This window comes from Pagrus pagrus (genome assembly GCF_965226575.1).
Source record: "Pagrus pagrus genome assembly, chromosome: 3".
NCBI classification, from domain to species: domain Eukaryota; kingdom Metazoa; phylum Chordata; class Actinopteri; order Spariformes; family Sparidae; genus Pagrus; species Pagrus pagrus.
In genome coordinates this window covers 22,788,217-22,805,013 of record NC_140187.1, presented here as the reverse complement: position 1 = coordinate 22,805,013, position 16,797 = coordinate 22,788,217, and the positions used below count along the sequence as shown (strand labels likewise).

At 42.9% G+C, this 16,797-nt stretch overlaps 1 protein-coding gene across 4 annotated transcripts in view; it reads left to right on the top strand.

Annotated features, from left to right (window-relative positions):
- The first annotated feature begins 2,350 nt into the window (after positions 1 to 2,350).
- LOC311255428 (tensin-2-like) overlaps positions 2,351 to 16,797 on the top strand; it is a 30,520-nt gene continuing 16,073 nt past the window's right edge. For 2 of the 4 annotated variants that reach the window (XM_084349898.1, XM_084349899.1), the window contains exons 1-3: positions 2,352 to 2,751; positions 10,556 to 10,661; positions 10,843 to 10,880. In XM_084349898.1, coding sequence (XP_084206024.1) covers positions 2,629 to 2,751; positions 10,556 to 10,661; positions 10,843 to 10,880 — 267 coding nt within the window. In that variant the 5' untranslated portion in view covers positions 2,352 to 2,628. Of the gene's footprint in view, positions 2,752 to 10,555; positions 10,662 to 10,842; positions 10,881 to 13,655; positions 13,705 to 16,797 lie in introns of those variants that run through there. The other 2 variants (XM_084349897.1, XM_084349900.1) reach the window with 2 other exon arrangements.

Genomic DNA, 16,797 nt, shown 5'->3' with positions numbered 1-16,797 from the left:
TTTCGTACTCCACAAAACATTTCTAGAGCTTCACAGCAAAACATCTTTGCAGAATTCTGCTAAACAACTGAAGCAGATGGGGACTTGTTTTACAATTTAAATCAACAACAACAAAACACCCATAAAATGGCCAATAAAACTTCTTCTTACTTTCCATCAGCATGGGGGTGAAAAGCTAACGACTGAATTTTCATTTTGGTTGAACTTATCCTTTAACATCTGAAAACTTCCTCCACCACTGTCAGTAAAAAGACGGCTGCATCTCAGAGTTCAAACGTGTGTGTGCTCTTACTCACCCACCCTCCCACCGCCACCCCTGTTGCCATGTGAATCAGCAGCTGGTCCACACAGGAGGGTCCTTCTTTCCTCCACTTCAAGTTACAACATTTCTGGGCTTTGCGTCACGCAGATCCCTGAGTGATGTATCAAGTGAATTGTCACACGATCATGCGCTAATTTAATACATTAAATCTGTCATGGTTTAACTACACGTGTCTGCTGATGGGACTGTAACACAGAGGCATCTCTGGAGTGGCTGAAAATCTTAACTTATCCACTTTATTAAGGCACAACGATGGTTTGTCGCCTGATTTAGCCTCGCAGCCACGGATTTGTCTCACATTAAACCAAAGAGCGCTTTGTATGGTCTAACCGGGGGCCACAAACATGGTTTTAGAAAGAGCTTATTGTTGGAGATTTTCCCCTCACAACCCCAAAAACCTCCAGCTTAAAGCAGCATTTTGTCTGGAGAAGCCAGTCAGTTTGAGGAAATACTGTGTGTGTGTGTGTGTGTGTGTGTGTGTGTGTGTGTGTGTGCGCGCGCCTGTGTGTGTTACAGAGAGTGTGCTGTAGTCTGAAGGAATTTAACGAGGGGAGAAGCAGATCTAAGATTTAAACACAGAGCCGGTCATTGTTTTCATTTCAGTGGAGAGAGCGATTGAGGAAATTAATGTAGGGTGTCATGTGTCCCATCAGACCTGCAGTGATGGAGTGTAATTAAGTACATTTACTCAATTACTGTACTAAAGCACGTTTTTGAGGTATTTTAACTTGAGTGTTTCCATTTTTCTGATACTTGATTCTTCACTCCGTTACATGTTGGAGGCAGATATTGTACTTTTTACTCTACTACATTTATTTGATATCTTTAGTTACTTGTTATTCTTGCAGATTACATGCTGCATCAGAGCCCAATGAGCACAAAAGACTGATTCCAATTATCAGAAAAATGCTGGATATTGGATCCAATAATCGCCCAGGCCAAAAATCCTAATAGCTCATAGTGTACAGTAAATACATACACATTAATATATTTATAATTTACTTTTACTTGTACTTTTGATACTTACGTACATTTAATATCGAATACTTTAAGCCTTTTACTCAAATATGGGTAACTTTATTTCTACGAAGGTAATATTTTAATTGATATCTTTTACTCAAGTGTGAGTTTTGGGTACTTTTAACAACACTGCAGAAGCGGTGAAATGTAATTAAGTACATTTACTCAAGTACTGTACTTAAGTACAACTTTGAGATACTTGATTTAGTATTTCAATTTTCTGCTACTTTATTCTTCCACTCTTTCCAATTTATTTGATTACTTTAGTTACTAGTTACTTTGTAGACTGTTACTGCATCAGAGCCAAAGTAGCACATTTCAGATTAGATTCTGACAATTAGGAAAATGCCGAATATCAGATCAGATCAGACTTTTGGATACTTTTACAACACTGCACTGCTGACAAGTTGCTGAAGTTCATCTCTTCTCACGTTTTCACATCCAACTCCAGTTGTGAAGTAAAAAACCCGGGCAAGCAGATGGTTAAAAGCCCTCACTTCCTCACAGCGAGCTGAGAGGAGGGAGAAGTGGGATCAAGCCTACAGTATGTTCACATAAAGTTAGAGAGTCTAGAGGGATGACGTGTGTGAAAGGAGCTCTATCTAATCACTCCCCCATGAGGAGGAAGAAGAGCGCGAGAGGGGCTGAAGTGAAGCCAAAGGAAAGGGGAAGGGCCTGACCATCAACAAGCCAAAACAGCTGCCCCCTTCTCCCCTGTGGAGAGACAGCAAGGGGAGCCTGATGGAGCGAGAGAGAGGGGAAGACAGGAGGGTCTGTGAGTGTGAGAGAGCGACGTACGAGACATTTGAGGGTCTGTAGAGGCGAGGAGAGGAGAAGGAGGTATTGGCAAGTGGAAAGAGAGAAAGGGGGAAGGGAAGAGAGAGAGGTGGCGAGTGTGTGCTTGCATGCTTTCAGGGTGAGGATAGCCAGGGAGCAAGGGACAGGGAGAGGGGGAGGAAGCGTGGAGGGTTCTGTGCTCAGTGACACTTCTTGGAGGGGTTGTAAGTGGAGAGGGGGAAAAGAAAAAAGTCATCTGGGGTGGATTTCAAGGCAGGGACAAGCTGTCAGAGAGAAGGGCAGAGGTGTGAGGAGTCACCGGGGGGAAGAGGGAGCATGTTGGAGAGGAAGACGTTAGCTGTCGCAGAAACATAAGGAGGCCCTTCAAAACATGAAGCGCTGAGAGGAGGAAAACCTTCTGGAGTGAAGCACTTGTCTGGAAGGCGCGGATAAGTTTTGGGAGCTGAGGATATTAAAGATACGAGGCAAAAGAGGGGACTGCTGGAGGTATGGGGTGCGTTCACAGCACGAGCACTGGCAGGATGAAGAAACACGGACCTGATGCTGACACAGGAGGGGTCCCTGTAAAGGCGGACCCTGAGGTACATCCTGAGATCCTTCAACTTGCTGAGGTGAGTCAATAACTTCTCCTGGGGGAACTGTAAACATTCTGGTTGTACATGAACATGCACAGTTGGATCCATTAGCAGCTAATGGGGAAGGAGCATTTTAAGTGTGATAGTGCTCGGTGTTTGTCATTTGACTCAGCAGCAGAAGAAGCTGAACTTTAATTGTCCCTCACTGAATTAACTAACCGCATATTAGTCATGAACATCAACCAAAGGAATCCAAAGAATCGGACCACTACGTTTCCAAATTAGATGAAGCCTTTGACTCCAGAGCAGTCCTCTTTGCCTCCCATACCAAATATTCCTCCTCTGTATCTGTGTCAGCATTAGGTGGATCAGAAGCGTCTCGTGCTGCACATGCTTGCATACCAGAGGATAAACATGTGTTTTGCAGGTCTCTTTTAGACCTGCAACACAAACATGAATGGCACGCACTAGTAATGTTTGTAGATTTAAGTATTTTATTGCGATGGCCGTATAAATGTGTCACTCCTACTGGGTATAGAGGAATCAGTGGTAATGAGCGGGGGGGGGGGGGCAAATAGTCGTGGACGATCCACTTGTTAATTACGTCCTTTGGGGGTCAGGGTTCAAGAGGAAGTGGTATAAGTTACTGTCCGGTTCCGACCTGCCGTCTGCATGTCTGCTGCCTCTATTTAGGAACATGTATGGATTTAGGAGCAAACACGTAAAGCCTCTGGAGGACTTTTATAGAGACCAAAATAAAAAGTGTCTGTTGGTTTAGCACCAAGGCCACACAGCAGAATGTGTGTGATCTCACATGTCAGAGTAAATCACACTGTGGCACGCTGTGTGTCAGAGGACAAAGAGAAAAAGGAAATTGATTTCAAGTCATGACACTTTATTTCAACTTCTGTGTTGCAGACAACTGTACCTGGAATGTTACGTTATTAGTGTGATGTGTGTGTGTGACACTATGAGGTGCCGCACAATGAACCCCTGGAACAAAAACATTACTCAGATCACATGTGCCTTCAAATCCCCCAAAGCCCAGACTGTGTGTGTCCGTCTGAATTTCTTTGTGTGTGTGTGTGTGTGTGTGTGTGTGTGTGTGTGTGTGTGTGTGTGTGTGTGTGTGTGTGACCGTGCCAAATTATGATAACATAGTCCCAACTGAATGGGTGGACTCTGCAGTGGAGAGGAATGAAATATGTCATACATGCGAACAGTCCAGGAGTTCTTTCTGTGTGTATTTGTATAGTGTTTATTTTTCTCAGTTACTGTCTTTCTCACACACAGACACACACACAAACACATTCCCGCACCTATTTTCAGCATTTTCATGGCTGTTTAGAGGTGACACCCCCAACCCATGCAGGTTATAAATAACCTGCCAGAACCAGAGCATACCCCTGGCTCGCCACCTGCTCCCGTCCCTTCCTGAGTGGATCATGTGTGTGTGTGTGTATGTGTGTGTGTGTGTGTGTGTGTGTATGTGTGTGTGAGGTTGTGGCTCCTGCTCTCCAGCATGTCATCACCACTGAGGTGTCACTGAAAAAAACACTCCTGCAGACCGAGGCATTTAGTGCTGAGGGGGTGTGTCACTGTACTCTGTATTCACTTACAATGTCTGTGTGTGTGTGTGTGTGTGTGTGTGTGTGCGCGTGCGTGCGTTGCAGCTGTATATTTTTACCAAGTAAATGCATTGGCGCGGTGTGTATATTTCATAAAATGCATGTTTTTGTGCATTCGGACACACTGCAAGAAAGTTGGGAGCCACCGCTGCGGTCCTGTTATTGCAAGTTTTCCCTCCTCAGAGTGAGTGAAACAGTGATTTAATGAGACTCTCAGCTTTAGATAACTGGCCTACATTTTCTTTGTCAGTATAACTGAGCTGTTTTGGAAAAACAGCCTTAAAACACTTCCTCTGCGGTCCTCACACAGTTATAAAAAGCTCCTCGCAGCTACAGTTATAAAGAAATCCATTATGCTGCTGCTGTCGGTGCCTGACCCTCTCCTCAACTCCGTGTTAGAAGTGCCTCTCTTCGGGCTCTCTGCAGTGGTCAGAGATGCCTGTAGAATGACATAGACGTTGGCTGCAAAACCCCAAACGGGGTGGGGTTCTTTAATACTGCAATGCAACGCTGCAACGCTGCTGATAGTCATGGGAGCCTCTGGAGACTGAGCGTCCTCTCTACCAGTGTTCCTTTCTGACTGCTATCGAAAGAACATAAAGGAAACACCTGTACAGTTCATATTCAGTCAAAATTCAAAACCTCCGGAGAGCTTATAATGTAACACATACTATCATCATTATAGTTTCACGTTGAGAGTCTTTGTTTTCAGCTATTAGATTGTATTGTGTGGCTCATGTCTACCCCCCCCACCTCCACTCGTTGCTGATATACTGACAGGGAGAAATGAATGGAGAGAAAACAACAACTGGGAAAAGTGTCAGCACTAAAGTGTCAGCACGGTTGTGCAAACACCACCACACTGCGGGATTCATGACTCATTTCATCTGTGTCATTTTTACTTCCAGTTATTGTTCTTTGATGCCATATGTGTCATTTTTGACAGATGATTAGCAAGTGCTAACCCACCAACCGCTGCTAACAGCTCTGGTAACATGCTGTGAGAACGCTTCGGTTGTTTTGTCAGAGTTTGTTTGTTTGTAGAAATAGAAAAAGGCGATTGTCAACCTCTCATCATACTTGAATATCTCTGAGCAATGAGAATCCTGAATCTGAAGTACTTCACTGTACTTAATTTGAGGTGCATAATTTAAGCAGCCTTCCCAAAGATCCAAAGTAAAGGAAAAGAAATGAAGATCATTAAAGGACATCTGTCCTGTCTGCAACACCGATAACACCACTAGGTCTGCACACTTTAGGTCATTAAGAAGAAAGCTGCTTTTCCCCCTCCCTGTATTTCCAGCTCCTGATCTAAAATGTTCAGCATCCCTAAGAGAAACATTTCTGTCCTTCTTTTGAGGCTTACCTGCACTGGTACTATTGTCCACCAGGTGGCGCCCTTGACTAGTAATGCATTCTTCTTTTGAACTTCAAATTGACACACTGGCATCAAGAGATCAGTCATTTTGGTGAGTCATCATCGTGGAACTGATGAGACGCCGTCCATCGAAATGAAATGCTGAAGTTGTCGCCTGTTATGTTTCGTCTCTTGGAAGAATTCACAGACTCTTATGACATTTAAATATTAGTGAGTGGATTTGATGTCGTATCCATATAAAAGACACGTTTTTAATTATTTTTTATTCAACCGTGCAACGACTTGACTCAGATGTGCAGCCACAGAACCTTAATACATGTTTAAATATGGGAATAGTCAAGATTATATAATATATTATAAATAGCTTTTAAGAAATTATGAAACTTTTATCTTGTCAGCTTTTTGTGGGATTCTATATTTAATTATAAAGAGAAAAAAAATGTCCTCTGTGTGGAAGTAAGTGATAAAAGTTGTAGTCTAGTCCAACTAACCCCTCAGTGCCATTACTGAAAGCTCCACTTTGTATCCTGCAGGTGATCTCAGGTCAGGTTTATGAGGGGACATTTACAACTCAGTGGGCCGTTACATAAGTCCAATCGATTCAAGCTCCGAAATGTATGAGTTATGTAATAACATTTAAAATGTAAACGGCCGGAGGGGATGATGATCCTCTTTTTGTCAGGTTCATCCGTCCACTGTCTCTCCCCCTAAATCCCCCTATACACACACGCACACACACACACACATAGACACGCAGAGACCCAGATTAAACACATTCAGTGGGTGTCACAGTTTATAGCAGCTTCCATTCATCATAACAGCAGAGGACATATGTCAATAGTCCAGTGTTACTCTGCTGCTTTGATTATGAGATCAATACACACAGCATAATGGTAATGTGTCCTGTCTGTGCCTGTGAGCATCTGATCAATCCAGGTCGGTGACCTAAATAAACATTGTTTTTCCACCTGAGAGGGTCTTTGTTGTTAGATGTTACAATACAAGGACATGATGAAAAATGCATGTACTCACTCACTTTATTACATAACTGATGTCTTCCATTTCATGGAACACACTACAACAATTTTTAACACCCCGTGCGACCCGTAGACCCGACTGTGGGACATCAGACCCTCATTAAAATAAAAACACTATGCAGTCTTCACGGCTGGAGAAGCTCAGCACAAGTTATAATGGTTTATGGAATTCTTCTCAGGGCATTATTCATCAAATAACCGTCTCTCTACAGCGTCTAATAGATCAAAAGTATTTTCAGAATCCAGATCATGTTTCTTCCAATGCTGGAGAGCTCTGGTTTATTGACTGTATATTTAAAGGTGCAAGATGGAATAATTTTAGTTTAAACATTAACATTTTTTTAAAAACTACAATTATCAACAGAATGTGAAGAAATAACAGCTTTGACGTTATCTTAAAGATGTCCATTTATTGTCTTGCAGAGATATTCTACTTGAGTTAGCATGCTAACCGAAAACCTCTTTCGCCCCATGGTCCAAAGCTCCTCTGCTAGCGGTGTAAACACCAACACTCTCCCTTCTCCCTAGATGCATGGCTAACAGAGCTAACAAGCTAACAGTGTGTATGTGTACGGGCACAGGAATGGTACGAAAGTGTATTACCCAAAATTTCAAAGCATGTCTTTTGACTTGTTGGTATGCTAATGAAGTTAGCATGTAGCCTAGACTACGAGGTGCTAACAAAAACTTTCACCTGCAAGCGATTTTGGTAGAAATTGAATGTTAACGGAAGAAGGAAGCAGTGACCGTTTTTAATGGAGAAAGTTCCTGTGAGCAAGCTCTGTGGATTTGTTTTGTCGAGCGTCGTAATAAGTGTAGTCAGAATGAATCAGCTGCATTTATGTCCACATTATGTAACCACGCAGAACTCAAGGTGGAGCTAGGCTACATAAAACATTAATTATGCATTTCTAGTCATGAAGGATTTATGCTGCGTACACTTGGCTGTTTTATAATACATTGCACTTAATAGAATGAGTTTGCTTCCGCTCACAACTCAAGATGGTGGGAGAAGTGGGACTCTGGTGTCGGACAGTCAATAAATAAGTGTTTGTGAGAGCTGTGAGTCCAAGCCGGCGTTCAAACACCTTCACCTTCCATGGTTAAGTTCAATGTCCCTCCTGTTTGGAAAAACCCAGGCATCGGAAAAAGTATAAAATGCCAGAGTTGAGAAATGTTTTTTCAAGAGCAGAGAAATGCATCGAGCCATTTAACAGGAAAAGAAACATCACTGTGTGCAGGTATGCAGTTTTTCTGGTCCTCCATTTCCTCCATTGCCTCATACACACACACACACACGCACACACACACACACACACACACACACACACACACACACACACAAACACCCCTCCTGATGTTTTCAGGCCCCTCCTTGTTCTCTGCTCAAGGAAAGATTTAATGGTTTAATGTGCTTCACATGCTGTCAGAAGGCATTGCTTAGGGAGGGCATTACCATAACTTTATATAAACATTGTCCTATTTCTCCTCACTGGGAAGTTGAGTATTGGTTTATAAAAAGAAAGATCCATGGATTATGACTCAGGGCACTACATTTATTTTCCTTTAGTACAAACACGGTCTCTGGGGTTGTGTGTGTGTGTGCATGTGCAAGAAGATGCATGTTTTGGGTTTTTCTGCAGGGTTAGAGCTTTATTCTCTATCACTCAGTTCATTAAAAGGTATTCAAACCTTTCAGCCATTGCTATCATATCAGTAGGGATCTGAGTTTCACATTTTGAGGAAGACAGTGAACAGTTACAGTGGGTCGTGTTTGTGTCCGATTTACCGCCATCTCTTTCTTTGCTTTGCACACAGAAGCTCATGTCTCGTGTGTTTGCACAGCTGCCATAATGTTTCAATGTGGTGCCACCTTGCAGTGTTGAAAGAAAACTTATAGTATGCCTGTCATGAAAGAGGACAGACACCAGCCACTTCAACCAGACGTAAAGAGAGACTAAATGTTAAATAGACAGCCACAGCGTTTAGCTTTGTAAGAAAACCTGGTTCATTTTGCATTTTTGAATGTTCACTTTTTCTATATGGAAAAAAGATGTGTCTAGCTAAATGCTAACTCCAGCATGTCAACATGTTAGCAGTTATATGATAAGCTAATGCTAACATGCAGATATTTATAAGATATAATGTTTAACATCAAATAAGCTTTATTGGCAATGTTCAAGTTGCATTAAATACAATTTTCAAATGACATTACTGTATAATTATGTTTTACACAAGAAAAACTAAATAGATCAGCGGGCAGTCCATTTGATTTGGCCCGACAGCAAAACTGTTTTACAGTACAACACCAAAAGGCGCAATATGTAATAATTTTAGTTTAAAACGTTCAAAAATGAACTGTAGTTATCAAAAGAATGTGAAGAAATAAAAGCTCTGACATTATGTCGAGGACATCTGTGCATTGTGTTGCAGACATATCTATTGAAGTTAGCATGCTGAACAGCTAGCCCCCAGCCAGTTTGTACCCTAAGAGGTGATCGATCAATAGTAAAGGACACCAACAATCCACCGGTGCTCCAAGCTACAGTCCGGGCTAATGGAACCACTAGCTGCATGGTTAACTGAGCTTATAGCTAACAGCAGCTACATTTAGCAGCAGTTAGTGGTAACCCTGGTGATATGCTGCCCCCTATTTGTTTGGAGTATGAATTTTGAATGTTTTTTTTTTTAATGTTGGCAATTCTTACATAATGCACCTTTAACCTTTTTGGCCCTCCAAGGGAAAACATTTAGGCACCCCTGAAATAGATAGCAAATACACCTTAAACACACACACTTATAAAGATTTAGTGCAGAGCTTGTTTCTCTTAGTTTATGACAATCGTCGGCATATTTTGCAGCTATTATTGGACACTGATTTTTTCTCCCCACATGAGGCAATTTCTGAGGATCATGGAGCTGGAAACCCTCAGGATGTATATTATTTATTTTTCAGACAAAATCCTCTCAAATCCTTATATTTCTCTCAATATAATAAAAACTTCTGTATCAACCTCACTTTTATGACAAAGTGGACGCAGCCTGGCGTCCCTGAGTAGCCTGATCTACCTGTTCACTGTCTTATTTTAGAGTGACATTTGTCAATTAGCAAGAGATAAAAAGAGAAATTACAGCTAAGGCTATGGAACGCTACTAGTTTAGCAAGAATTTAGTCATAAACCAAAGTATTGTACAGATTAAAGTTTGAGGAGGATTCTTCATCTGGGGAGCATGAGTGTCCGTACCAGATTTCATGGCAATCCATCTAATTGTGAGATACTTCAGTCCGGTTATTGTCATCACAAAGGACACCGCCAAGTCTGTCTATTCAATTACATTTAGCTTACCTGTGACCATGCAGCACATTAGAGGGGATAGGCGGCGCAGAAAGCTGCTTATTTTTCATCATCTTCGCTGCCCAACAGACTGAGACAGAATGAGGGCAAGTTAAAAGACGAGACAACAGGATGCCTTAAAACACAGCATGATGTGACAGGTATTTTTTGTGGCGGAAGCTGAATGTACAGCAGGCTGGGCATCAGTGCTCCTGCTGCTGTGCCACTGAAGCAGCGCACATCTGTAGTGACAGCAGCCACACAGGAGACAGTGACCATCCAGTGCCTCAGAAGAAACAAAGCTGACGTACAGTAAAGTGCCTTCATACTCTGTATGAAATACATATTATCATGAGGGTTCAGTTACACGGTTGCTGCATGATTTTATGAATGACTTCCTTTGACTGAGTCTGTTTATTTGTTGTGAGAATGATCTGATTTGACTATCCTCTGTGTGCGCAGCTTGCCAGAGCGGGAAGTCACACCTTCACGGAGAAGAGCTTCAAGAGGAAACGTGTGTGCGATGTGTGCAAGGAGAACATCGACAACCCCGGGGCTTTCTGCAAGGGTGAGTCCACGTCTCATTCAGGTCAGGCAGCAGACCCAGAGACACAACTGACCAGCGCTGTGGATACACACCGACACCTGACAGAGATGAGCTCACCCTGACTGCCCTCTCTCTGTCTGTCAAAGCTGCCTGTCAGAGTAAATCATGCGCCTTACCTCTGTTCTCCCCTCACTGTTTGCAGAATGCAAGGTTGCAGTTCACAAGACATGTGAAGCAAAGGTAAGCCCTCACTAAAGTCATCACAGATTACACGCTTTACCTTCCTCCTGCCTCTGAGCAAACTGTGCTCCTGTGTCAGAGGTTCCCATGTCTTAAGTGGTGTAAGCCATGTGCACTGACCTAGATGTCTGGTTAAAGAAGGCCTCCCCCTGTGAACCGCAAACAGCCAGGTTGCCATGAGTGATTCAGTCATGTGGTAACATAGCAGGAGCTCCTGGGTGTCCTCAAGCACCCGGGAATTTCTCAGTGTTGGTTCGTAGTGACTTTCTAATACAGCTTGATATGAAGCATTTGTGCTTATTAGAAAAACATATTTTACACCATATTCTGATGCTTATGTATGTGAGGATTTGCTCTGAAGCTGATCATACGGGGGCAGTAGTGAGCTGTGAGCTGTCTCGGTGGAGCTCAGGGAGATGGCAGCTTGCTGAAGATTATTTTCACTTGTTTTAGGATTTTATACTGGGGGCATCTCTAAAATCGTCTTCCTTTATATTTCACTTCTCTGTCAAATGATCTTTATGTATTCGCAGCAATACTGTCAGAGCTTTTAATGCTTTAAAGGGACAGTTCACCCCAAAATCAAGAACACATCTTTATTTATTTTTACCTGTAGTGCTATTGAAACGTGAAACTGCACACAACGAGCACTGTGGAGTAACTGGCTCATGATCTCTGGGAAGAGACATTGATGTTACGACTTGATAGGTAATGAATTGTTCATTCTTGAATAACTGTGATTCAAGGACTATATAGTAGAAAATGATGAGTAACTGGAGAACAGACTTGGAGATAATACATTAATTAATCATTAAGTAACGATTAGTTCATAAACCACCCACCAATTGTCTGAACTAGTGATGACTCATTAATTACTAATTACTGAATCATTAGTTACTGTTTTTGTGTACCTTCAAGTAAAGTGAAACATAATACTGAGTAGTTACCCAATAGACTCCTTAAATACTAATTACTTAAATACTAATACTGAGTAACTACTCAGTATTATGTTTCACTTGACTTGAAAAGAGACCAGAGTAAAAGACCTTGAATCACAGTTATTCAAGGACTACTCGTTAACTATCAAGTTGTTCCTGATTCATTCCTCACTTGCTCCTCAGTAACTGCTCGCATTTTGTTACCAATGTTTGTTTTTTTATGGTGCTTTGAGCACCACGAGCCAAGTGCCATCTTGCCCCATTATATTTGAGAGAAGGCAGAAATCTCTCCAAAACTTGACAGCTAAAACCAAAACAATCTAGATGGATAAATAGCACTACTGGTAAGAGGAAAAATGTGTTTTTGGATTTGGGGTGAACCATCCCTTTAACCTTTGACACTCCATCAATGCTGTCCACACCTAATATATTGTACGTCACAATGTAAAAGGCAGTCTATATAAGATTAACTTAAAGATACCAACAACAACAACAGACTTTGTTGCTACAATGGAGCTCAATTGCAAAACATTTTCATGCATTGCATCAGTGATAAATCTGAGGTGTTGCTCAGAATCAAAGAGACACCTACTTGTCACCATTTGCATTGCATTTAAACAATCATACAGGGTCATATTCATGGAGGTAGACAAGAGAAAGAAGCACTCTCTCTCTCTCCACAGCTTATGTCAAACCCATTGGCAGTAGCTGCCTCTGCTCTCATGTGACCCTGCTTTACAGCAGCTCAGTATCACACACCACAGAGCGAGCTCGTGACCCTGTTGTAACTGTGCAGAGCCTCACTGTCCAACAGAAGAAACACTGTCACACAGAGGAACCGATCGCCTCTCTGTCTGAGATCTTCAGGTCAGCTCAAATCCTGTGGGATTTATAACGAGGAGGGGTCGCCCTCCTGCCCCCTCCTCTTCCTCCTCCTCCTCCCCCTCCTCACAAACAGCGTAATGGTGTACCACTGGGCACTACCAGCTGTTGTGCCTTAGCAGCATGCATTAAAAGAGGATTATTATTTTTGTCATACTCGTCCCCCTGGTCACCACGGCGATAGCCAAAAACAACTCTCGGTGGCTGCAGGAGAAGCTAGGCGCCGTGGACGAGAGAGGACATCGTCACACGGGACGATGATCAATCTGGATAGGAGAAGTCTGAGGGTAAATATAGAAAATAACAAGAGTGCCGTAGATGCCTGCCAGTGAGTGATCTTCTGTGTGGGGGACACAAATAAGTGAGAGGCAGCTGGGGAGACAGACTGTGTGTGTGCGTGTAATCAGTCCCATTTGGGGGTATTCATAAATAAAGGGGAACATTGGGTCAAGGCTCCAATTTGCTGTCTGCGTCATGTCACGCTATGCTCTTACTGTAAGTATCTGTGTGCTTCTCATACATCAACCTATTTGTACTCATAACAGTCACCGTGGAAGTGTTTTCTCGGATCCTTTGTGCATCATTTGTCCGTCTCATCAACTGTGTTTCCATCTAACTCTGCGGCTCTTTGTGCTGCTGCCTCTCGTCATCGCTCTCACCCAGCCTCGGGCCACCAGAGAGGTCAGCACCCTGTGACTTTGCGGGGCCGCACACTGTCTGCATGTGGCGTATTGATGTGTGCGTGAGCGCACGTGCAGGGGAGAGTGCTTGCTTTACTGTCTCTGTGCATATGACGAGGGGGGGAAAAAGGCTGTGCTGCATGTGCTGCTGGCACAGTGGGAGTGTGTGTCTGTGTGTTATGGTGAGAGAGGGAGGGAGGGAGGGAGGGAGTTGGTGAGAGAGAGCATGAGCAGAGAGGGAGAGAGAGAGGGAGGTAGTGTATCCCAGTCTACTGACAGGACTGAGCGGAGGCGGAGGGAAAGACTGAAGCTGCTTGTTGAGAGGTAAAAACACGCTCCTCGCTGTATTTACTGAGCAAAGATTTGTTTACTCGTGCAGACTCGGCACATCAGTTTTTGACTTTTCGCGTACTTTGTGCATCCTTCTTTTCTGTTGAGTAGCAATCTGAAAAACCTTAAAGCCTCTTCGCAGTGTTTGCTCTGATAATGCAGCATGTGATTGTGCATATTATTCCATTAGGGCTGCAGCCAGAGAGCTCCTGCTCTGCCCAGAAAGAGGATTTCATTTACTGTGATTAAGGCAAGTGCAGAAAATGAAGCTGAGTCTCCTGCTGTGACCTACAAAAAAATACACAGATTTTAATTTTTAATAGCAGAGAGAGTAATCATAAGATTTACTTTTTAATGAGATGGCTCTCACTCTATGTGCAGGTTATGGGAAGTGTACAACCCCTCTATATGCTACTACAAATGCCCGTAAATGTCAGATTTTGTGAAACTCGCAGTCGAGCCTGACTGTTTTGGGGGTAGATTAGATGTTTGTGTTTGTCGGCATGTGTCTGTCTGCTTGACTGCTTATGTGTGTGCATGTGCATTGATCTGTATGCACATTTCTTACTTTAAATCAAGATTTAAATGCTTTTACCGCTTTAAAAATGAAATCTCCCATCGTAGCTACCTGTCTGCTGTATCTATCTACTTCAACACTGTGCACACACATGTCCACTGTGTGTACGTACAGTATGTGTAGACAACATGGGGCACCTGACAGAGTATCCCAGACCCAGTCAGCTGTCCTAACATCATATGATTGATCCTAATGTTAGTAGTGAAATACAGATGGTTTGCTCTCTGCTCATGCACACCGGCTGTCCTGCTGGCTGACTTATGGATCGATATAGCCATTATGATGCTATATGGACTATGTGCTTGTGTAATAAGCAGGTGTTGTATATTGTAGTGGTTTGCATTAGTTCTAATTAGCGGTACTGGAGCTGGGGATTGACAAAGTTGCCTGTAAAGGTAATTTTTTCATTTACATAGACACATGACCACTCTTTTGTCTTCGATGTCCCTGTGGTAGATAAAACCCTCTAGGGTGCCCTTCCAGTGGACAAAATGTGGTGAAGTGCCCTCTAATCACCACTTTCTGCGCGCTGGTGCCCCACATATGACTGGTTCCCTTTAAAATGTATTCGCCCCTGCTCCTCCTAACATCCTGCATCCACCACTGCATGACGTAAACAAACAATCTTGACAAATACTTGCGTATTGTGCTACAATTTATTAAACACCCCAAAAAATGGCATTACTATAGTGCAGTTTCTTGCCTATCAGCTGCTATATACGCTGACACCTATGCTTATATTGGCTTATTTATGGATCGAGCTCTGTCTCGAGCAACATGGCAACAAGTGTTTTTCAACCGTTCCTGTTGCTTGTGTCTCACCGCGGGACACCGGGAGGACACGCTGTCCTGTGGTAGCTGGACGTGTCACCGCACAACAGAGGGAAGGTTGAAACAGTTAAGTCGATAGAGAGCTCAGCAGGAAGACGGCTGAAGTGCACGTTGGATGGAAAATCCTGTCAGATGAACATCTGTTTAATTTGATTAAGATGGTGACGTGTTGATGTCACATTGTTGTTGCTATTTATAACCATCACCAGCATGATGCACTGTGCACAAAAAAAAATGATCATGGTTAATTTAATTTTACTGCTTCACTCTTCTTATCAATAATAAAGTATTATACGCACACACAGGGATGCATGCACAGTGTTTATATTTACACATGCTTTTCATTTCCTGAGAGCCTGTGAAGCGATAGGTGCACTGTAAGCCTTGTCAAATATTCAAGGAATTATACAGCTTTTTTTTCTTTTTCTTTTTGCAGGATTACAACAATTTGAGCTTTGAGGCAAAACTTACAACACATTTATTTTGATAGTCTTGTGTTAGATACAGATCTATAGACAGTAGCTCGTGATATATTTATGTGCTTCTTTCCCGTTATCGGATGCTGGCAAAGCCCCAAAGACCACACATAAATGCACCGTGCCACGAAGCAGTCATATGATAGAGTCATGGTACAGATCTATCGCCAGATCTCTTGAAAATGTCACCGCCGCTGCCAGAGAGGCAAGTGGATTTGTGAGCTGACTGATGAACAAATGGACCAAATGAGCCTTTAAGTGTTCTAAGGGAGGTATGATCTAAAATAAGGAGCTCTATCAAAATAGCTCAGTGAAATCTCTCTCCTCTGTGTCAGTGGTCAGCATGTTCAGCTGTTGACATCTCTCTCCAATCCAATGATCGCTCTCCTCTTTCATCCTTCCTGTCTTCCTGATGCCTTTTTTCCCTCCTCTAAGCTCTGTCTATATCTACACTCCCTGGACAGTTTTCCTTTTTTTTGCGTCAAGCCTTCATTCCTGCTTCCTCTTGTTCCCTGCTACTCCAGGCCAGTAACATGACTTGCCCTGGCTATGAGTGATGCTTATCGCATTGTCCTTTGTCATCTGATGTTGTTTACTCAGGGGGAGTGCATACTTGTATCTCACGGCAGGGATGATTGTGGTTATCCTGTCCCCTGGCACTGAAAGTAGAGAGTGGCAGAATGAGGTAGCAGAAGAGGGGTGAGCAGAGGGGAGTGGCAGACTGTGAGAGAAATGAGGGATCAAAGATGAGAGAAAATGGAAGAAAAAGCAAAGCGATAATGAGAGAAGAAAGAGATGGGTTGCAATACTTTCATGCAAAGCCTCCTAAATCACAGCCACTCCTAAATTTGTCCTCTGGCACCCTGAGTGAAATGCTAACACAAAAAAAAAAAAAAAAGAGCCTCAGAGTTTTATTTAGCTTTCAGCGTCTTTTCCTGAGACCGTGGAACTTGGAATAAGCCTTCGTGGTTATTTTGCTTTTCCAGTTACAAATGGGAAAGCTTACTCACTTCTCCCTCTCCAGAGTGTGATGTCAGCTCTGAGTTGACTGTCAGAATCAAACTCGTTCCTCCTGGATGGCACACAGCGCCCGTGTCTCAAACACTCACATTTATCTCCCGCTTCCCATAACTGACTCAGCTGCTCTGGCAGATCTCTGTGTTGGATTTCCTCTCCCTGGAAGAGGAGTGATGAATCAAGATG